This window comes from Xyrauchen texanus, chromosome 27, assembly GCF_025860055.1.
Source record: "Xyrauchen texanus isolate HMW12.3.18 chromosome 27, RBS_HiC_50CHRs, whole genome shotgun sequence".
Taxonomy (NCBI): Eukaryota; Metazoa; Chordata; class Actinopteri; order Cypriniformes; family Catostomidae; genus Xyrauchen; species Xyrauchen texanus.
The window spans coordinates 37,576,092-37,600,119 of NC_068302.1; the positions used below are offsets into that span (position 1 = coordinate 37,576,092).

The following is a 24,028-nucleotide window of genomic DNA, read 5'->3' on the forward strand; positions in this document are numbered from 1 at the left end:
ATAAGGGCAAATGTCACAAAATCTGTCAAGGAATTTATTTTGCTTAAAGTTTATTAAAGAGACACCACAAGTTGCAGAGAACCTTGCAGTTTTAAGTGTCAAATTAGATCCAGAAAAGCAGGAATAGAAACCATTAGCATAAATTGTCTTTATATACCTGTATATATATTTTTTCTCTCCATTTAAAGCACTTTGAATTACCACTGTGTATGAACTTGCCTTGCCTAGCGTAAAGTAAATTAAGCCTATTTATTAAGGACCGTTAAAGATTATTATTTCATTGTGACATTATTGGACATATTTTATATAATGGAATTAAGCAATTATTCCCATTCCCGATGCAAAAATAAATAAATAAATAATATTTTTTTCTATAATAAAAATATTAATATATATACAAATATTTAATATTTGTAAGATAAAATACAAATGATTAAATACAATACAAAATTGTATTACAGTAATATGTATTACCTATTACCCTGTATTACCTTTGTGAATTATGGGAATAATTTTTTTTTATTTTTTATAAAAAACAAACATTTGGATGCATTACAGTAATTAGATTTTTAGAGAAACTGTACTTCATAAGCATGATAAAATATTACAATGTGAAAAATCTGGTCCTAAAAATAGGCTATGATATGTTATTTAAAATAAAATCAAAGAGATTTTTTAATCTTTAATAAATAAAATACATTTAATAAAATATTTTATTATATGAAATAAAAATGGTATTACAGTAATATGTAACCTGTATTAATGTAATTATATTACAGTAATTTCTGTAACCTTTAAGAATAATTGAAAAAAAAATTTAAGATCCAAAAGTGAAAAGTCTGGACACAAAATGTGCTTCATATCATGAAAATATCACAATGCAAATAATCTGATCTGATCTTAAAAATAGGCTACATATTATATTTGATTTAAATGATAATAAAATAGTATATTTATTGTTTTATAAAATAAAATTCAATAATATGCAACATATATTAAAGTAATTACTGTAATATAATTATTGTAAAATAAAAATGTTATCTTTAATAAATAAAATAAATATAATTAAATATTTTATTATATAAAATAAATAATTGTGTTACATTGATTATATTACTGTTATAGCTGTAACCTTTGAGAATAATGGGAATTTCAATAATTATTTATTTTTTTACATCCAAAAGTTAAATGTCTGGGCGCATTTCTGATATGAGAATTTGGGAGAAAATGTGCTTTATTAGCATGAAATCATCACAATGCAAAGAATCTGGTTTTAAAAAAATAGGCTATATTATATTAAATATTATATTGATATATTACTTAAATTATATAATTTTTTAAATAAGATAAAATTCAGTAATATGTAACCTGTATAACTGTAATTAACTGTAATACAGGTTACATTGAAAATAATGGGCATTACAAAAAATACAAAAGTGAAACTTGTGGACGCTTTGCAAGGATTGGGGAGAAAATGTGCTTATTTACCATAAACATATCACAATGTAAAAAATCTGGTTTTACATGTAGGCTCTTTATGTTTCTAATGCAAAATTGGTTTCTTATTTTTCCATTTCTTTTGCTTTTAGGGTGAAATTTCACTGACATGTTTGTGAAAGATTCAGCCATTAAATCCTTTTGTTAAAAGGCTGTTTCAAACACAAACACAAATGTTCATGTCCACAAAAAAATTCATAAATGCTGACAGTAAACCTGCTTTCCGATGCACATATGACCTTCCTCCTACCATTCACACATTACTGGCATCCCACCTGTCTTTCTGCATTGTTTATCTTACGCTCTTCGAAAATGCATCACTCCTGTGCCAACCTCTTTGTATCCTACAAAATATATAACACTTTAAGAATTGGTGAGCTCTAAATCTCTCTTTCCTCCACAGGGAATGATCAATCATTTCATTTTCTAATTCGTCATCAGTGGACATGCATTGCTGCCTCCTGCATGTGTGTGTGTGTTTGTGTTCATAAACCCTCCCCCCAATTCTCCTGTCTCACACGCTCCTCTGCGTCCATATGTGTGCGGAAGATGGTTGCCATTGGTTTGGGCCTGTTTTTAATGTTGCACATCCTACTACCATAAATCCCACTGGGAGGAAAAAGAGAAGAATCCCTCCATTCAGGTCATTTTCTCTTTTCGCCTCACCCTGCACTCTTACACAATGCTGCTCTTCAGTAATTAAATTTTGATGTGATTTTTGCCTCTCAGTTCCTGTTGTGGAAGGAACAGACGTGGAATCAGACAGAGCTGAGAGGTGAATCTCTTATTGTCTGTCCATTTACATCATTTAACATGCTGAGATCAGGTTTTGTGGTTTGGATTGTGATCAGTTTACTGTAAGCATTAGCTTTCTCATATAGCTTTTTATCTGTCAATCACCTGTGTACATCACTTCACCTGTTATCTTTGTGTTGTGTTAAGTGTTTCTTGTTTAATACTTCCCTTGCTCTCACTACACTTGCAATACAGGACCATAGAGTTATCATAGATTTTTTGGTCTTCTAATTCTATGGAGCTGCTCACCCTCATCACGGGTAACCACACTGAGCAACTCTCCTTTCTGCTTGTCCACTCTCCCTCTGCACCGGTGGTACTAGGGTATCCTTGGTTGTAACACACAATCCACATTTTGACTGGTCAACCAATTCTGTTCTAGCCTGGAGCCCTTATTGTCTCTCCCATTTTCTTAACTCTGCTATGTCTCCTGTCCAGTCTTGTGTGTCTTTTCAGGATGAACCAGCGGATTTATCTGGTGTTCAGTCAGTCTCGCTCTGCGACCCTTCCTCCTCATCGCCCATATGATTGCGCAATCGATCTACACCCTGGGACTCCATGAGGTAATTTGTATTCTCTCTCTCTACTCCCTAGAGGGAGGCCCTGAATAAATATATTACTGATTCTCTGGAAACCGGTCTCATCTGCCATTCCTCTTCCCTTGCAGGGATGGTGTGGCCAGGCAGAGGGCGGGGCCGGTGATTCCACACACCCAGCCCCTAATCTGGAGAAGTGTGTTTTTTATGTGCAATTGGGTCCGTTCATGGGTTTCATCATCTCATCCGAGGGAGTGTGCATGGACCCTGTTGAAGTTAAGGCAGTTTCTGATTGGCCAATCCCAGACTCCTGCAAGTCTTTGCAAAGGTTTCTGGTGTTCACAAATTTTACTGACATTTCATTAGAAAATTCAGTCAGCTTGACGCGCCCCTGACAGGTCTACGGATCCACCCGTACTAAGTTCTGTTGGTCCTCATGGGCAGAAGCTGCATTTTCTAAATTGAATGAAAGGTTTTCTACCGCTTCCATTCTTTTTTTTTTAACTTTTTTTTTATTCCCTTTAATCCCCAAATTTGGAATACCCAATTCCAACTACTTAATAGGTCCTTAGTAGGTCCAGTTGCCTCCACTTCTTAGACTGTCAGTCCGCGCATCTTATCACATGGCTCGCTGTGCTTGACACCATGGAGACTCATGCTATTCTCCATGTGACTCTACCCTCCCTAACAATCGGGCCAATTTGGTTGCTTCGGAGACCTGGCTGGAGTCACTCAGCACACCCTGGATTTGAACGTGAGACTCCAGGGGTGGTAGTCAGCGTCAATATGTGCTGAGCTACCCAGGCCCCCTTCAGCTCCCATTCAAAATACTCCTGACCCTTCCCCTCAGTTCGTGGTTTAGGTGGATGTGTCAGAGTTCGGAGTCAGTGCTGACCTGTCTCAGTGTTTTTCCACGGACGGTAAGATGCATCTGTGCATTTGTTTTCATACCGTCTGTCCCCCGCCAAATGGAATTACGAGATTGGTAATAGGGAGTTGTTGGCTGTCAGACTGGCCTTGGGGGAGTGGCGTCATTGGTTAGAGGGTTAAGGGGTACCTTTTGTGGTCTGGACTGACCACAAGAATTTGGAGTATATCCACGGAGCTAAACGTCTTAACTCTAGACAGGCTTGTTGAGCGCTTTTCTTTACCCGTTTTGATTTTATTTTATCCTGCCATCCAGGCTCCAAAAACACCAAGCTCGATGCCCTATCCCGATGTTTTGAAGTCGGGACCTCCGGATACGATCCTCCTGCCTCCTGGGTGGTTGGCATGATGTCCTGGGATGTGGATTCTAAAGTCTGTTCCGTGCTGTGTAATACCACCTTGCCCACCGGATGCCCAATGATCTGTTATATGTTCCATGGTCAGTCTGGACGCATGTTCTCCAGTGGGGCCACTCATCCAACGTCACCTGTTATCCAGGAGCTGCTTGTACTCAGGTGCTCATTAGACAGCGATTTTGGTGGCCGTTGCTAGCACATGAAGTTCACGGTTATGTGTCGGATTGCCCTGTCTGTGCTGCTAACAAGACTTCCTGTCAGCCTCCGGCCAGGCACCTCCGACCACTGTCAGTCCCTTTGAGACCCTAGTCTCACATTTCCATGGACTTTGTTACCGTCTCCCCCCTTCCCATCTTGGACCTCTTCATCAAATTACCTTCAGTGAGGGAGACAATGGTTAAAGCTATTAATCACGTCTTCCGCATTCATGGCCTCCTGGTCAATGTGGTTTCTGACAGGGGACCCTTACAGTAGCTCCCAGCTGTCGGCAGAATTCTGCCCAAAACTGTGACACAACATTATAAATATCAGTATTTATCTGCAGAAAATTACACCCATACAATTTTGTATTTCTGCAATATACACTTGAAGAACATATAAATTAGTCAGATCAATCAGATGATTCAATGACAAATATAACTGTAGGTCATCTGCATAGCAATGAATCTAAGCAGTAACATATACAGTGAAAACAATATTGGCCCTAACAGGGGTCCTTTCAGAATACCACAATTTATTGTTGAAGAGTTTTGACTCCCTTGCTTTGGTTAATCACTTATTCACTTAGTCCTGTGGTGTAACTTTAGTGAGATTACAAATGTATATGTTCAAATAATAGGAGATCATTAAAACTGTGATAATTATAAAATAAAATGTTGTTTAAAATAGTAAAGTATATCATGTCACACTGCAGTACATGGCTGTCACTGCTTGACTTGTCTTTTCATCTACCTATGTTGGTAACAGATGACACAGTTACAATCCGGAGTGTCCGGGCGGTGGGCGTGCTATGGGCGATCTGCATGCTCTGCTTTGCTGTCTTTGAGGTTGTCATTCTCAAATGTGTCGGGTGGACACACGGGAACTGTACTAACGAAGTAGGGGGCCTGCCGGCTCCTCCCTCCGGGACGCTGGGCCTCTTTGAGGTGTGTTTGGAGACAAACTGGCCCGTCCCGGAGTGCCAAGGGTCTCTGCACACTCTGACCACACTGCCAGCTTTCCAGTCTTCTGCTGTGCTGGTTTGCATGTCTCTTACTGTGGTGTTGGCGAGAGTTGGATGCCTTTGCCTGTTCAGGCTCTGCAACGCAGCGACGGTTTATAAGATATGCGCATGGTTACAGGTCACAGCAGGTGAAACAGTTCTACTGTTCATGGGACACAATCAGAAATGTCTTTAACCAGCATATTATCACTCTTGCATACATATTCTTCTCTATTCTTCTCACAGGATTCTGTTTAGCCCTGGTGTGCGTGTTGTTCCCAGACTCCTGGGTGTGCACCGAGATTTGTGCTCTGTGTGGAGAGCGTGTAAGTAGTGTCTCTCTAGGGAACTGATCTGTGCACTGGGTGTACATCCTTGCCCATGCTGGGAGTGCTGGATTCTGGGATACTGGCCACATTGGCTTTTGTATTAGGGAATCGGCAAGATGTCCTGCTGCTCGTAGAGGCTAAGGATGGTGAGAGTAAACACTTTTTTACAGCCAGTTTATCAGTTCAATACAGTTCAGGTTCAATACAAGTTTAGTTCAATCGACAGTGGCATAATGTTGATTTCCACAAAAAATTATTTTGACTCTTTCTTTAAAAAGAAAAGCAATAATTGAGGTTACAGTGAGGCATTTACAATGGAAGTGAATGGGCCAATTTTGGCGAATAATTTTATAAAAGCATTTACATTCATTCTTTTGTTAAAACTCATGTATTATTTGAACTGTAAAGTTGTTAAAACAATTCTTACAGTCATTTTAGGGTTTTTTGACATTATACCATCATGGCATTAAAGCTGTAAAATTGGCTATAATTTTACACAGAAAAGGTTAGTAAGCAATTTTATCAGAAAGAACTCATGTTAACACACATATCGTTTGTGTATTGTGGTTATACTTTTACGTTTAAGGCTTGGCCTCATACACTTCCATTGTACTGGAAGTGTCTCACTGTAACCCTGATTTTTCTTTTTGTAAAGAAAAGGAGGAGCAAGTGAAAATTAATTTTTGTGGTAATCAACATTATGCCTCAAATGCTGTTGATTTAGCTTAACTTGTATTGAACCCGGAATATTCCTTTAATGGACCCTTTTCACATTTCTTGGTTTTGCATTGACGAAGTAAACTATAGTGGGGTAAACTTCTTTAGTGCTGAAAGGGAGTCCACAGTAGATATTATATATTTGCTTCTACAGCTAAAGAAACAAATCCAGTATTACGTTTCAATACCTTTACAAAAGAGAGAAAAAAAGAGAGAGATGGCAAATTTACTGTCACTCCCTCAGCAACTAATTGGCAGCGTAGGCCTGAACTATTCTCAGCAGTCAGCTACTGCAGGTAAAAATGTAGTTTAGCCAATTTGGCTAAGCATCATTTATTATCTCTACACTCTTAAAAATAAAGGATGCAATTAGCCTGGTGCCATAGGAGTACCTTACATTCTTGATAAGAAAAGAGTTATCTGATGAACTGTGCAGCAAAGAACCATTTAAAGATAGATTTGCAGTTCCTGAAGGAAATACCAGCACTTGCAAGGCATCAAAATAATAGTGGTTTAGGCTTTAGTTCTGTCTAAATGAAATGCTACATCAAAGCCACTTGCCATTGTCATGACATTTAGCACGTGTCTTGCTTTCTGTGAGCTGCACACAAGAATCAACGGTGTATAGACGGCTATAAATGGTTAAATCGATTATGATACTGCCCTGAATACAGCATGGGTCGTTTGAAAATATTTTATAGTGCTTTTTGTCATTTCTTAAAATAAATTATTCTGACTGTACTTGTATCTGTGCGTTACATCCTTTATATTTAGGTTGAGGTGTAGGAATGGGGTTAGGTACTCAAAATAGTTAGGTTAGGGTTTGGGTTAGGTTACTATATAATAGTGTAATGTGACTAAAATTATTGTGACTGTAAATGTATCTGCCTGTTACATGTTTAATATGTCAAAACGTGGTCAAGCTTAGGGTTAGGGGTTGAGTAAGGTCACCCCAAATATTGGTATGAATGTATAATGTAGTCAAACAAATACATTTCTAAGTATAATAAAACATATCGCAGTTAAACACACACTTGGCACAGTAGGTGTTACTTATGTCTCCGATGATGTCATGTTTTCTCGCCCTTTTCCCTTGTTTTTACAGTTGCCGACCCCCAACAGTCTCGTCTGTAATTGACGTCACTATCTTTCTCACTCTTTCAAATGGCTGTTTTATCATCTCATTAGTCAACTTCTCTTTCCTGTCAAATAATAATGGCATCCAAATGCGTGAGGGCATCTTTCTGTCTTCCCCCTCAGCATGATGTCATGTTGCTGTCAATTCTGCTTACATAAGCTGTCTGCATAGAAACAGTCTCCTGGCAACTGTTTCCAAACCCTCTCTCCACGGATGGAGGAGCATTATTGTGATCTTGTAATGGTGGCTTTCAATAAAGAAAAGGAAACACGGAGAGCCTTTGGGCCATTACTTTCATACACAAATAGATCACATGAATGTGAATTTCACTGAAGCTGTTGTATGCTGCAGCATTTGTCAACATTGCAAGGACCATTATTCAAGATTCCTATGATTGTGATCAATATATGTGTGTGATGTGTATATCAGTATATCTTGAGTGTGTTGTAATTGAAATTGTCTTCTTCACCCATCGTTTTTAGTTTAGTTTGGTCCTTTTACTGTATACTAGTTGTGCCCATTGTGCTACTTTATTTATATATATTTTATACTCTTCAGAACTTCAGGACACTGTTACTGTACTCATTTTACAGTGGGTAGATCAAAGTTACATATGATGATTTGACCATGCCAATACATTAAATGCTGAATGTGATGTAAGCATTTAAATCCACTAACTGTACATGTAATGCAAAGTACAAAACAAAATATGGCTGTTCACATTCACTTTATTAGCACTTACAGGGATTTTGTTGCTTGACAAAACTTGCTGTACAGATTCAAGTATTTTTGTACAAGCTTTTATGATTGCATAAATATGGAAAAAGCGTTTATATACTCAGAGTAACAATTTCCTTCACAAATTAATAGTAGTCAGATTACAACCCCAAAGGGGAGAACGTTGGGAGAAAGAGATCAGTTAGACATTCAGATATCATGTTTCATTGGCTAAACCAAGAGGGAAAAAACACAATCCATTGAGCATGGATAAGACACTCATTACTGAGATGACACACAATTTTAGACCACCAATCAGAGAAAAGAGAAGATCGGAAACTCAATTTAAAAATGATAATTGGCTCTTATAAAGTTAACAGTATATAGTGCTGCTTATTGTTCGATAAGCTGTTCTGATGTCTTGTGCCATTTGAAACGGTCATCTAACAGTTCTGAATGTATCAATTATTTAATGCAATAATAATAATAAGTACAGCAATAATGTTGGAATAAAGAAATGCATTTCAGAAAGTTGTTTCTCAATCATTTGTTCCCAAATAGATTATTTTCTTTGGGAACTAATGAAAAACAAAAGCTGTGAAGTTCACATAGAGTGGCCTCAAAACATTGATTTTGTATTTTTAGTGGATGTATAAAGTTCGTTTACACAAGCGTCCGAACAGGGTAACCACGGGTTTAGGTTATCCATCATAAGCCAATATCAAAAATGAAATTTCAACTATTAAAAAGCATAATGTTTTATATCTGTAACTGCAGTTTCTTTAGTAAAAATTCACACTCATCTGTCACTCCTGTTCAATACACAATTACAGATATCTATAATATTTTATATAATATTTTCTTCTTGAAATTTCAGTTTCACAAATCACCAATATACTACTTGCTATTAAAATGGTAATTTATGCAATCAATTATTTCATTGTTTCTAGAGCAAATTTCCATTCCCGATATCAACAACTAAAAACTCAAAATGCTCATTTTGAAGTTGATTTTCACTAGCTGCTATGTTACTGTAACTAGAAAGAAAGTATTTTAAGATATCTCTAATAACTCTTCAATTTATTGATATGTCAAATTTATTCCCAGATATCTAAAATACCAAATCAAACATGTTAAAATACATTTACAGATTCAATTTTTTATTTTTATTTTCACTAGTTTTTATTCCATTTTAGACACCAAGAATGGATATTTTTTACAAGTAACTGTAATTATTGATATTGAAAAAATATATATATATATATATTAGTAAGAAAAGCACAGCTGATATGTGAAATTTCAACAAGTAAGAAATTAATTATAGATATCTGTAATTGCATTTTGTGCAGGAGTGAATGTCAGATAACTGAAATTCTACAAGTGAAAGTGCAGGTACAGATATCAGTAAATATCTTATTACTAGTTTAATAATATGCATTTCTGTGAGTAATGAGATCATTTTTTTATATCAAGAATTACATTTTTACTAATTCTAATGTATTTACTAATATCAAGAATTAGCATTTTTACTATCGAATAAAGAATTCTGTATGTTAAATGTCGAAAGGTCTTGCAAAACTATGAACATGTTTAACTGATGTTTGACAAACACAAAGTGTTGAAACTTTTGAACACTACATCGATTGTTTTAAAACTTTAAGACCTAACAAACTTCTTTTTGTAAAATGATTTACTTGACAAATGAGCTTTGATTCTTTTGTATCTAAAGAAATGACATTCATACATTTTTAAGTACGACTTATGTGTCCAAATACTTTTTGGGGCCACTGTGGAAGCCAGATGGAGCTCATGAAACGTGACTGCAGGGGGAGAAATGTTCCTCATATTTCCTAAATGCACTCTTGCATGACCTTGGCCGATCTGTGGTTTGGTTTTTCAAGGACCAATGTTCGGAGCTTATCAGTTCTAGAGTTACCTACTGCATAGTCCCCCCCAATTTGTTTTATTTATAGCTCATGATCACAACAGAGTGAAGAATATGTACCCACCGTGATGTAAAGGTTAGTGTGACCTTATTCCTGTTGATTGCGACAAATACAGCAACATCTAATTTAATAATTTAAATCATCCAATTAATTATCTAATAAGGTAAGAATATGCTTGAACAATATGCTGCAAGAACACAATAAGCATATTAGATAAGCTACCGTGTGTGTGTGGAATTCATTATAGTATAACATCAAAACTGATTAGACGTAGGCAGATGACAATGAGTGCTGACATATCATTGAACAAGTGAAATTTGGCAGTCCCCATTTGAAACTCTCTTTCTGTCTATGTGTGTTTATTTATATTTCCCCCATTTCTACCCCACATTTCCCCTTCTTTTTCACTTGCACTCTTTAGGCTGGTATGTACTGCAGAATGTGCTGTGCTATCAGATTGGGGTCATAGGTCAGCGCTCTGCGTATGCGGTTGGGTTTTTTAGGGGGCGGCAGGTCAGTGTCTATGCGTTTCATCCTCTGTAGTCCGACGTGTGGCGTTCTGTTGCTCTGCACTATGACCCCTTCATCATCGAGGTCATCGTCAAGCCTTTTCACCCTCAAGAGCGAGGCCTCGGCCTGGGGGGAGGATACGGGGACGGAGTCCAGGAAGCGCCGAGCTCGTTTTAGTACGGAGCCTCCGGTTCTCTCCATGCTGGAAACGGCACCCAGGTCTCGTTTAGCACGCTGGTTTGAAGGGCCTGCCTGGTTTCCACCCGATGCCAAACTGGAGAGGATTTTCTCAACGAGGTACCTTAATGCAAGAAAGAAAAAGTTTAAATAAAGCCTATTCAACGAGTGGCCCGCTGTGAATTGTTCCACTGGACAACACTTGGCATCTTTCGATCCTCTCTCCTAAATACTCACTTCATTACACTCACACTCACTTCGATTCTCTCTCATTTCTGTTTTCACTGGACAATTTAAAACATAATTTTCTGACCTTTTCTTCACTTCTAATAATACCTAACAACCTTTACTGTGGAAACGTTTTAAAAGTAGAGAAATAGACCAGAAACATTAGGGTACAACGGTGCTTTAGGGAAATGTGAATTTTCACTAGTTTTTAATGAACATTTTGACATCAGGAATGGATATTTGTACTAGTAACAATGTAATTATTGATATAAAAAATTATAATTATTATTATTAAGAAGTACATAGCTGTTATGTGATAAAGGAATATCAACTAGTAAGAAATGTAAGATATAGATATCTGTATTTGTGTTTTGCGCATGAGTGAATGACAGATAATTGTGAAATTCTGCTAGAGAAAGTGCATGTACAGATATCAGTAATTATCTTATTACTAGTTGAAATGACATTCATTACATCAATAATGTGTATGGGTATTTTCATTAGTATTTTTTATATCAAGAATTCATGTTTTTACTAATTCAAGTGTATTTACTGATCTCAAGAATTAGAATTTTCTCTATAGAATTTAGAATTCTGCAAGTGACTGAATGTTTAGTGAAATGTGCTTTTTTGGGGGGTCACAAAGTGTATCAAGATATAAATGTCTTTTTATTGAATATTGAGGGAGCAACATAATTTGTGTGAAAAGAAATAAAAACGGAAGTTTGTTTTGAGTAAAATTCATTTTTAATATTTCTATTTTTTTTTAAAGGTGTCAAGGGAGGGTTACGGTTTTTGTGATATTGTGTAAATATAGGAACAATAGTTATAGGACAAATATTTGTCAACTTAGGCAATTACTTTTGAGACAGCAAGATACTTTTTTGAGTTACAAATTCAGATAATACTAATTCAAATGACCACTTCACTACTTTCTGTTATTTTCAATCACATTTGGCATTTCATAGAATCTCAAGTGTTCTATAAACAAATGAATCTCCATTGTGATTGGATGAGTCAATTTAATTCCACATTTCAAATCTATTTGTCCAACATGAAAAACAATGTTTTATGGGTGCCTTTTGCCCCTGCAACAGAGGGTCCTTTTTACCCAAAATACCATCCTTTCACTTATAAGACAGTTATTCTATTATTTTTTTTATTTAATCACCTTGAACAAAACTGAAAATGACAAAAAAGTTTTTAGACTTTTAGAAACTTTTAGCACCATTGAACCCAATTTGTCTAGCTGTCAAAATTACTGAAAGAAATATTTCAAAAGTCAAAAATGTTTTGGTTTCAACTAAAAAAGTATGTTCCAACAAGAATGGACTGTCAAGTACTAGTTCACACTACCGAAAGCAACTAGTTTTCAAAAAAAAAAATTACGCAACAAGAATGTTACTGTAGTGTAGAATTTTGTGAAGATGCACTATATGTCTTGCATCAGTACTTGGCATCAGTCAGATCTACAGTACTCTTATCGTTTAACATTTGACCCATAGAGCTTTTATGGCAAAGGCAACATTAAAAAACAAAGAGACCTCATTTACCTTCTTTATCCATGTTCCTGATGTTATTATGAATGTTTTTTGATGCCTTACACGTATTGCGGCAGTTCCGAGGTGAAATGTCCACTGTGTGTCCTTAAATGTCAGATAAACTTTCTTCCAAACAGATGATGTTTTAAAGGTTAATGCTCTATCAATTTTTAAATCAACAAAACCTACCCACCTACCCTAAACCTATAACCTAAACCTTATTAAGAGTGTCAAAAAAAGCAAATGTGAGATGAAAAACACAATTGCTGAAGCAACCCCAATGACACTGACAATGACCCTTTTTGATCATGTTTTGACTTACGTGACTTCAGGACTGCATTGCATCACAAGTGTAAGGCCCTACAGTAAAACTGTTTAGATGTCATAAAATAGCATTGTTTGAGTAACACGGTGTAAAGTGTTTATGAACTGATAATCTGCCATTGTACTAATGATATGTGTGAAAGTGAATAAAATGTATTGTTGTTGTAGCGCCTCTTGTGTTCATTTCACCAGGAAACTGCCACAATATATACAACGAGGCTCATTAAAATAATTTTATGGAAATGTTGGTATAGTAACATGATTCTATGAGACCAGGTTGCAAAAGACTTTTCAGCTGATGTCAACTTATATTTCAACCTCTACATTATGTCCACGGCCAAAAAGTGTAATTATTTTCCCAAACCACTTGAGCGCAAACCAGTCATGACTAAACCATGAGGAACGTTTTCATTGGTCATCTCAATCATGCAGTCACCTGTGAATTGTTCAGACTCCTGAAAGATCGTGCATGGATCCGATACGACAAACGGTAAGATAAGCCTGCTGGTAGTTTTCAATTAGGGCGAGTCATATGCCAATGCATAAAATGTCCCATCCAAAATATCTTTTTCTTCCTGTTTCAGTATTCTGTTTCCCTCATAAATCAATCAGATTACAGAAGTAAAATGGATTATGAACAGTAATTCATGCTAACTTTAAAGGTGAAGTGTGTCATTTTTCTTATGAAAACTACTTTTCCGCCAATGGTAGACAGAGGGAATATCAGGAAATGCACTTGAATTTTTAATATATTTTTTTTAAGTTACATTTGGTGGCATTAGTGGAGCAGAATTCAAACACTTCACGTTTAACTTGTATTTTACCCAGAACATTCTCTTAATAGCTCAATGCATCAACCTACTGGTATGTTTTATATTACCTAAGCATCTCTTGATCTTTATCCTGCTCTCTTTCAGGAATCCTGTTGCCGGTCGGAGCAATTCCAGCCTGCATCATTCTCTCCTGCTTGTAGCGGTTGAGTAGGGTCTGAGTAAGCTGAGGATCCAGAAGGCCTTGCCATGATGCCTGGGGCTTAGCCATGCTTATGGCCTCCTCGGTCTCATCATAGTCCGCAGGGTATGGTCCCTGGAAATCCCCTTCATCCTCCTGCCCGTTATTCTGGGCCTCGTTAAGGAGACGCATCAATGAAGCAAGATAAGCGGCTTCCTGTTCCCGCCTCTGGTCATTTTCCATCAATCTCTGGAGGGCTTGTCCGAGACCTTGAGATCTCATGGCCTCTGGTTGGTAGTACAGATCATTGCTCCGAACCTTGAAGTCAGCTCCAGGGTATGACATCATCTGGGCTTCGTAAGGTACTGAATCGCGGAGATCTCTTCGAAGACGTACTCCACCAGCCTGGATGTCGAAGTTGCGACCACCCCCATGCATGGCGGTGAGAGGCTGAGAGATGCAGAGACAGAAAGAAGAGACACTAAAAAAAACTGCACTAATAAATTATTTTATGGGGTTTCTAATTACTATGATGATCCACATAGGCCTATATTTCTCTTTGCCTTTTCATTTTTGCACTCTCATTAAGATACAATCAAAAAATATTTTTTAGCTTGTGAAGCTGCTGTTAAATACCCACATGCGACCCCGTGTCCACTTGCATGGATGTTGTATTTTGGCTTCGCTAGATGCAATGCCTAATTTAAATGAATTCAAATAGTAATTGAAATACTGTTCACAACACTTAAGACTGTAATTTAAGTGTTAAACTTCTGGCACACAAGTCACAAAACACAACAACATGACATTGATTTCCATGAAGCGCTTCAACAGTCAACATCAAAAGTGCCTCTGGTAAGAAACCTTTTTACGATTTCTCATTGAAACCTGTTTGGTTGTAAAGAGTAGCATCTCTAGTTTCGCTTGAGATTCCGCTTTAAAAAAATGCATGAATTTTCCACGTGTCTGCACATATGTGGACTTTGGGACATTATTCCCTCAAAAGTTGAAAACACTTACTTTCAACATTATCACATCTGTGGGTCATTTCGCTTCATTTTAATATAAATATTGTTGTATTTTATTTTGTTATCACTGAACAATACTGTTCTATTTAATAACATTAGTAAATGCATTCCTAAATTTACTGTGCATTATCACAAATGTTGCTTTCAGGAGCTTTATATGGAGTTAGGATGAATATAAGGTGCATTGCAAACTGTTCTGAGACCAGTGCAGACAGACAGCGCACTGGAGGTTAAGTCATTCACTAAATAGGGAGAAAGGGAGCAAGAGAGCATCCTATAGCTTTCTATGTAGCTAAGTGCATTAACTCCTAAAATCCAGTCAAAAGTTCAGTTTCAGGTTGCAGATGATGTTTGGACCACTCAACATGTTTGGCAGACATGGGAAAATGTTAATAATTACATAAATTCAGAATTTATTATGTATAATTATATTTTAACATGGTTGGCAGTGATTGGATGATGCTGGCCATTACTTTGAATCAGAATTAATTATGTTAATTTCTGATGTAACGTCTGTAATGTCTGTAATGTCTGTAATGTCTCAAAAACATGAATAACCAACACTCCTGGAAACATGAACAATTTGATGACTTTCTATAGCTTTGTGTTATTTAAAATTTCACAACTGAGTCCCGCTGTCCACATATGTGGACATATATTTTTAGGAAAACTATTTGGTCTGGAATTTTTTTATTTTTTTATATTAGGTGCTACTAGTTACAAATAAAAAGTGAAATAGGAAATACACACAGCAGTCATGCTCGGGTGTCATGTTGAGTTGCGTAAGTTTGCATCCCCTTTTGCCTCAAAAGTGTACACACTTTTCAGAATTTATATGAAAATTAGAAATGAAAGATTAGATGTTTTATTTATTGCTACCCTTCAGAAGCTACACAACAGATATTTATATATGTCCCACAAGACAAAATAATAAAAATTTACACAAATCATCCACTTCAAAGTTTACATCCTTTTGTTTCTTGATATAATGGGTTGCTTTCTTTAGCATCAATGAATGTTTTCACCTTTTTTAATAGTTGTGTATGAGTCGCTGAATTGTTCTAAATATCAAAGGCTGGATTTCAAACCTCATTTAGTCAATGTTGGGAAGAACTCAAATGAGCAGAAGATACTGGGAAATCTTATTCTGCAAGGGGAATGCAATTGTATGCACGTAACTGTATCACAGCATTAATGATTTTTAATCCATTTCATTTTCAACCAAAGAATTGTATGATTCTGTGACGAGGAGGAGGGCGTGGCCAGGATTGAGGAGTAACGATATACATGTAATGGGAATATGTATTTAAAATACAAAATATAAGTAACTGTATTCCATTACAGTTACAATTGAAATCATTGGTATTTAGAATACAGTTACATTCAAAAGGTATTTTGATTACTGAAGAGATTACTTTGCATTTTATTGTTATTTGTTTCATTTAATATTTAGTCCATTCAGATGGAAAACATTTATACATATAAATGATGCGATCCAAAGTGCATTTGAACAGCGGTGAAACACTTTCTTATGATGTGTTACATTCATACGAGCAGACAGAGAAGTACGTTTGAAGTAAGTTTGGAGCAGAAGAAATAGAAATAAACCTTGTGTAAACTGTTAGCTTTACGCTAAGCTAAAATGCTATTTCTAGCCATTTTACATGCACATGTTACCAGACACAATCATATTGTTAATCAAGAAAATTCACGTTAGATCATAATTTCTTTTTTCCGGTTAGACCTTTGATATTAGGGCAAAAATCCTATTTTTCATAATCATTTTTGTATTGTTTCCTGTAAAAATATATAAAACTTGCTTGTTTTGATTATTGGGGGTTACCTCACCCCCATCCCCCCAAATACACAAGGTGGCCAGGATTCTATACACTTCAACTAAATAATGTATGTTTTTCTGAGTAGCTCCTTGCTGATGTTGTGGAATGTGCAGTCACTGGTATTAATATACAGCAGGAAAACAATGATCTTTATGATTTGTTTTCTCATATTTATAACTCAATTCACAATTGGGCATCTATTTTATTAAAAAAACTATGAGTGACCTATTAAGGTTCTCATTTAACATAAATTATGTTTAATTGAACAAAGTTAACATAATATGTTTTATTAAACAAAATTATCATCAACGTAACATTTTACAGAACACCAAACTCCCCTGTTCTAACTTTAAATCTAAATTAATATGGATGAAGGTGGAATTGTTGATTCTAAAGCCTTCAGTAGCACACAAACACAAATCTTCCTGTGCAACACTTCACTAATCATTCATTCATATGACACATTGCCACAATGTTTCATTCAGAGGAAGTATTAGTAAGCATATTTTCCTCTCCTTTCATCTGTGCTCATATCAACACCTCCTCTCTATCCTCAATGAGTGAGAGTTTCAATTACGCTCACACACAGAATCGAATCATCTCACCACCCACACTGCCAATATTGAGAAAAAAATGAAGATGATTCTTTTGAACCTGAAATCACCTGAGGGTGCTTGGATAGCACATTCTGACAGCGTGAATAACCAGCTCTTCTTCGGGTGTATTAGTTCTGTCACCAGCACTGATGGATGACCTGTGGTTCTCTGCTTGCCCTGTAACACCAGTGATTTATTGCCTAGAATTCTGAATCTCTCTGCCTGTTCATGTTGGCCACTTAACTATGAGAACAGTTCAAGCCAGAGGTTATCCAAAGAGTGCTGATTCATAATATCATCCTCAGCCTGCGTGTGCAGTATAATTGTTGTAAACTGCAATGCAAGCACTGAGGCACAACTGGCTGTAGTGTTCAAAAAGCAAGTTTTTAGTGTTATAAATCATATTCTGCATCAGTTGTTGTAAGAATTGCAAAGAAAATGGTCTAAGAATGTCTCCAATGGCAACCACAATGGTTACTGCATGTTAACAGTGCTTTATGTGGTTTTAAGTATTCCAGAAGTGTTTGGAGAAGCTGTTATAATAAATAATGAATGAAACAATGACATATAAAATTAAAGGAGCATGATTTCTCTAAGCACAGAGAGTAAATGTACTGGTGACTCACTCTGGTGCAATATGACGTCTGTACAGCCCCAGACATACAGATATTTTGTGTGCGTGCGTGTATTTATGTGTGGGTAGGTGATCTTGCTCTTCCAGTTCAAGTACTGTGCTGATGTCCAGTTCTTTACCATCTGTTCAAATACGCATAACAACTCCAATGGAAACATTTCTAACATGAACAACTATCTGTAAGGGCTTACATCACAAGTCTTCTAGTCAAAGGGCCACATCCATTTGCACATGGTTGTATGTTATTACAAACATTAATGGATGGATGGATGGATGGATGGATAGATACAAAGATAGTGATGGACGGATGGATGGGTGGATGGATTGATGGATGGACAGATAGATGGATGGATGGATGCATAGATAGAAATGGATGGATGAATATATAGAGATGAACAGATGGACAGACAGATGGATGGATTGATGGATGTGAGGACAGATGATAGATGCATAGATAAAGATGGACAGATGGATGTATGGATGGACGGACAGACCAACAGACAGTGTATGGATGGACTGATGGATGGACACGCGATTCATAGATAAAGTTGGATGGATGGATGAATGGATGGACAGATGGATGGATGGCATCCATCCATCCGTATGTGGGCGGCTGTGGCTCAGTTGGTAGAGTGGGTCGGCCACTTAACGCAGGGTTGGTGGATTGAATCCCGGCCCACAAGACTCCACATGCCGAAGTGTCCTTGGGCAAGACACTGAACCCCAAGTTGCTCCCAATGGCAGGCTAGCACCTTACATAGCAGCTCTGGGTGAATGAGACGCAGTGTAAAGCGCTTTGAATACGTTAAGGCTTAAAAAGACGCAATATAAGTTCAGACAATTTACCATGGCAGACCAATGGACAGACGGATGGATGAATACAGTAGATAGAGATGAAAGGATGGATGGATGGACTGACGGATGGATGGATGAATGGACAGATGGACAGAGCAACAGATGGGTGGATGGATGGATGATGGGTGCATAGATATGGATGGATGGATGGAAGGAAGGAAGGATGAAAAGATGAATGGACAGATGCATAGATAGAGATGAACGGACGGAGGGATGGACGGATAGATGAATGCATAGATAGAGATGGATGGATGGACAGAAAGATGGATGTATAGATGCACAGATAGAGATGGATGATAGAAAGACAGACAGACAGCTAGATAAATAGATGGTTATTTATATCCTCCTGAGGCCCCACGTCCACCTGCGTGGACATAATTGTTTGGCTTCACAATAGGCTACGCATAATTTCATTTCATTTAAACTGGTTGATCTCAGTTCAAGAGACTCTGGGCTGTCAGTTAAACTTTGGCGCAAGGAGTCGTGTGATCAAACAATATGAGTTTGTGTTTGGGAGAAACACCAACAAAACTACATCTGGTAAGAAACCTAATTAAGCTTTTACATTGAAACCTGTTTGATATCAAAAGTTTGATATGCCATATTTTTTTATTTGAGCGATTTATCGCGAGACTGCATGCTGTTAAACACAAAGTCCATGTATGTGGACTATAGGCTAATTTTCCTTCAAATATCCTATATTCATTGTGCAATATCACATAGAAAATCAATGGGTTCATCCAAAATGTCAAGAATGTTGCTTTCAGGGGCTTTATATGGAGTTAGTATGAGAATAAGGTGCATTTAAAACTGTTCTGAGATCGGTGCAGACAGACAACTTACTGGAGGTTAATTCATTCACTAAAGAGGGAACAAGGGAGCATCCTATAGCTCTATATGAAGCTAAGTGCATTCAAACTATTTAAAGATCAGTTTGAGGCTGCAGATGATGTTTGGACCACTCAACATGTTTGGCAGACATGGGACAATGGTAATCAGTACACAGATTCAGAATGTATAATGTATCATTTTATTTTAACATGGTTGGCAGTGATTAGATAATGATGGCCATTACTTTGAGTATTAAGTATGAAGTAGGCCTATGCATTATTTTTTATTTTGTGCATGTTTCTTAGGGTCTACTAGTTGCAAATAAAAAGGGGGAATAGAAAAATCCCACAGCTGTCACGCAGGGGTCTCAGGAGGTTAAACAAATTGTTTGAGTTGATGAAAACCAGTACATTAATATGTCACCACATCTAGAGGGAAAAGAAAACTGATTGTGCTCTCTGAAAGCTGTTGCCATGGCAGCGTTTCTCAACCGTTTGGAGCAAAGGCCGGCTGTGTTTTCTGTTAATGAGATTGTGCAGCCACTCCTATTGATTTATATTCCGTATTGTCCTTACGGCGACTAATCCATCGCCAATTCCTAAAATTACTGTGGTGTCTACAATGAGCTCAACACGACTCTGTTTCAGCACGAGGCGCTGTCCATGGTGCTGAAAACTGTGCGCACCAACAAACAGCTGCGATAGAAGATCTTGGTTGTTTTCCACTGAAATAAACAAACTAAACAAGTTAAATTAAACTTTCATTTAGCGACAAATTAGAAGGCGTCCACACCGAAAACCTCCTTGCAATTAAATAATAGGTTAAAATTAAATTAAATTAATTTAATTTAAATTAAAGCTCATTTTAACTTGAAACGGCTTCTAAAATGCACGAGACGTTAAAATGCGGCGCAACGGTCAAATACGTCCGTCTAGCGCATGTTTACGCTGGACAACAATTGAAAAACATCGCGGACTGACGCCAAATCGCGTTCGATGTGAATTGCGTTAAAACGGTCAAATTTGAATTTTACAGTAATGCACCAAGCGGCTACGTTCCATTCAATCCTACTATGGCGGCTTATTGCTAAATTCAGTAACATGAAACAGTCTTTTTTCAGTCGTAATTTTTTTCAACAATATTTTGTTATAACAAACAAAAACACATGATTGTAAACATAACATTACTTAGCCACCTGTTGCAAATGCATGACGCAAAAATAAAACGCTGTAATGCTTGTTCTTTTAATTGAATTCAGTTATTAAATATTCAAAGTTCAAAATCTCAGTATGCTAATATAGGCATAATGTGATTTCATCAGCAACACAAGCACAGAGGGGCATGAGTCTACAAGTACACAATATAAATATCCCCAAGGATTTGTCATCTTCTAATGACATGTCTCATACTATCTAACATCAAAAAATAATCTGGAGCCCTGTGATTCAATTGTTTATCCAATTGATTTAATGTGATCTTGGCTTGTTTGCAAGGGCTATTTGCCTTGCAGTAATTTGTGGGCACTGTCTTTCTGAGAAATTTCCAGAATTCAATCAGGATCCTATTTGACAAAGGTCATGTTGATGTTCCCTCTGTCGTTGCCAGGCAATGGAGATTTGTATGCCCTATTTCATGCCATTTGGCTTGAGTGAGCTCTTTGCTACCAGTGAAATCTGTGTTTAGCAGATATTAACACACAGCCCAGTATAACGCTGTCAGATGCACACATATATGTACCAGAAATGGCTGGTAATAATCTATAAATGGTTTTGTTTATATATAAATGTTCAAAATGCCATAGTAACGTATTCTTAATTGTTTGGGTTTAGATAAAAAAAAAATATTCAACATTCTATGTTAACTGCATAGATCAGTAAAAAGGAAGTAAACACACAGGTTAAAATTTGGTTACAGAAGTAAACATTCATTTTAACTCAACATTAATGATCAGGTTTGGTGTAGTGAATATACTGTATGTTACCTTTGCCTCTAGTATGTGGATCTGGAACAGCATTAGGGAGAAGATGAGAAGAACAGAGCTGGTCAGAAGGCCCGACATCCTGAAGAAGAGAATGTAGCTGCCTCTGCAGTGACGAGAAACACTTCCACTGAGCTCTGGCACAGAGATGGACAGAAACAGACAAAGAAAGAGAGGGAAGGAGAGAGGGAGCAGGGAAAAAAGGAGGAGTTTCATTGTGACTCTGAATAGAGATGCATATGAGGCACTTTGACTCAGAGAGAGAGAGAGACTGTGGGTTGATAACAGTGAATGCATATATATTACAAATATTAAGATGTTACAGAAGGTGAAATACAGTTCTACTGCAATAAAAAAAAACAGATCAGGGTTTAGTACTATACTGAATTGATATCTAATGTCTGTCTCTACGAAATTATACAATCAATTTAAAACACAGGTAAATATGTTAATCAGACTTCAATAAACAGCATATAAAAGCAATGCATATCAAATGTAAATATGTGCAGTAAGCAGAGACACACACACATACACATACAAGAACATAGTGTAAAAAATTATGTATATCTATATCTACCTACTTCTGTACATCTATTTCTATGTATGTATATACTGTATCACTTTAAAAATATCTTAAATATTTCAGCATTAAAACTTAATTGAAAACTTTTATCAAACATTCATTTATTTTTTAAATTACATGTTTAAAACTATGATAATAGACACCAAGTTTGAAATAAACATTAAACATTTACATTTACATTTATGCATTTGGCAGATGCTTTTATCCAAAGTGACTTACAGTGCTCTTATTACAGGGACAATCCCCCCGGAGCAACCTGGAGTTAAGTGTCTTACTCAAGGACACAATGGTGGTGGCTGTGGGGATCGAACCAGCAACCTTCTGATTAACAGTTCTGTGCTTAAGACCACTACATGTTGTGTACATGGTAGTGTGACAATAAAGTGATTTGATTTGATTTGATTTTGAGATGAAAGGAATAGTTCACCCAAAAATGAAAATTTTCTCATTATTCACTTACCCTGATGCCATCCCAAATGTGTATGACTGTCTTTCTTCAGCAGAACACAAACAAATATTTCTAGAAGAAGATAGAGCTCTGTCAGGTCCTTATAATGCAAGTACACGAGTGCCAGCACTTTGTCGGTCCAAAAAGTCTGCATAAAAGTAATCCACATGTCTCCACCCAATATTCTGGGTTCAATACAAATTATGCTCAATCAACAGCATTTGGGGCTTAATGTTGATTACCACAAAAATATTTTAACTCGTCCCTCCTTTTCTTTAAAAAACAAAAGAAGCAAATTTCAAGTGTCATAGCAAGGGGTCTGAATACTTACGTCAATTTGTTTTTTTTTCTTTTTAATAAATTTGCTAAGTTTTTTTTGCTTTGTCATTATGGGTTATGGAGTGTAGAATGATTTGAAATAGATATATAATTTAAAGCATTTTAGCATAAGGCTGCAACAAAACAAAATGTGAAAAAAATAAAATAAAGGGGTCTGAATACTTTCTAAATGCAAATTATATATATATATATATATATATATATATATATATATATATATATATATATATATATATACACCAATAAAATAAACTAAAACATTATGACCACCTGCCTACAAATGCTGTTGAGCCTCCACATGCCGCCAAAACAGTGCAGACACAAATGGAGGCATGGACTATGAAGGCGTCCTGTGGTATCTGGCACCAAGACATTAGAAGCAGATCCTTCAGTTCCTGTAAGACTGAGACCAGGATCTACTGACTTCACTTTCTCCTCAAACAGAGATACACATAAACTTGAGGATAAGAAATGTAATCCATTTACGGAAAGCTGAGCAGAGGGCCGGTAACAGGACATAGAAAATCCTTCTCATGGTGTCACAGATTTAAGGGTTACTGCTCTCTCAGAAATATGCAGTGCAGTAGCTCACTCACAGTCTGTAAACTTGACATGGTTACTTCATCTGTATATTGAAAAAAATGCTTAGCATGCTAAGTGTGGACTTGACAGACTTTCAAATTTAGCTTTGTGTGGGTCATTCTCAGAAAACTGTGCCATGTGCATGCTACTGTATGTGTCAACCAATGGCATACTTAATAGGTGTGGCAGGGCGGAGGGCGGGGCCGGGTCGTGATCCTACACACACGGTCCCGTATTAGGCTAAGCCTCCGAGAGGGATAAAGGTCAACTGCAGAGGATCGTGCGGGAGAGAGAGATTGTATTATAATTCGAGAGAGATCGAATTATAATTAATGTTTGTTTTCATCTAAATATGAGCCAATATATAGAATACAAAAAACTACCTACATTTTGTTTTCTCCATATTTTAATTTCACAGTCTTAGTA

General features: G+C 36.7%; 1 protein-coding gene and 1 pseudogene across 1 annotated transcript; one reads left to right on the forward strand and one right to left on the reverse strand.

The window, feature by feature from the left end:
* Positions 1-2,527: 2,527 nt before the first annotated feature.
* On the forward strand, positions 2,528-7,492 carry LOC127620694 (uncharacterized; annotated as a pseudogene).
* A 720-nt stretch (positions 7,493-8,212) lies between these two features.
* Positions 8,213-21,807, reverse strand: LOC127621203 (uncharacterized). Its single transcript, XM_052094710.1, has 3 exons — positions 21,654-21,807; positions 13,820-14,340; positions 8,213-10,970 (listed from the first exon to the last, which is right to left on the reverse strand). Exons 1-3 carry the CDS (start codon positions 21,729-21,731, stop codon positions 10,577-10,579), a joined length of 993 nt encoding a protein of 330 aa, XP_051950670.1. The 5' UTR covers positions 21,732-21,807; the 3' UTR covers positions 8,213-10,576.
* Positions 21,808-24,028: the final 2,221 nt, after the last annotated feature.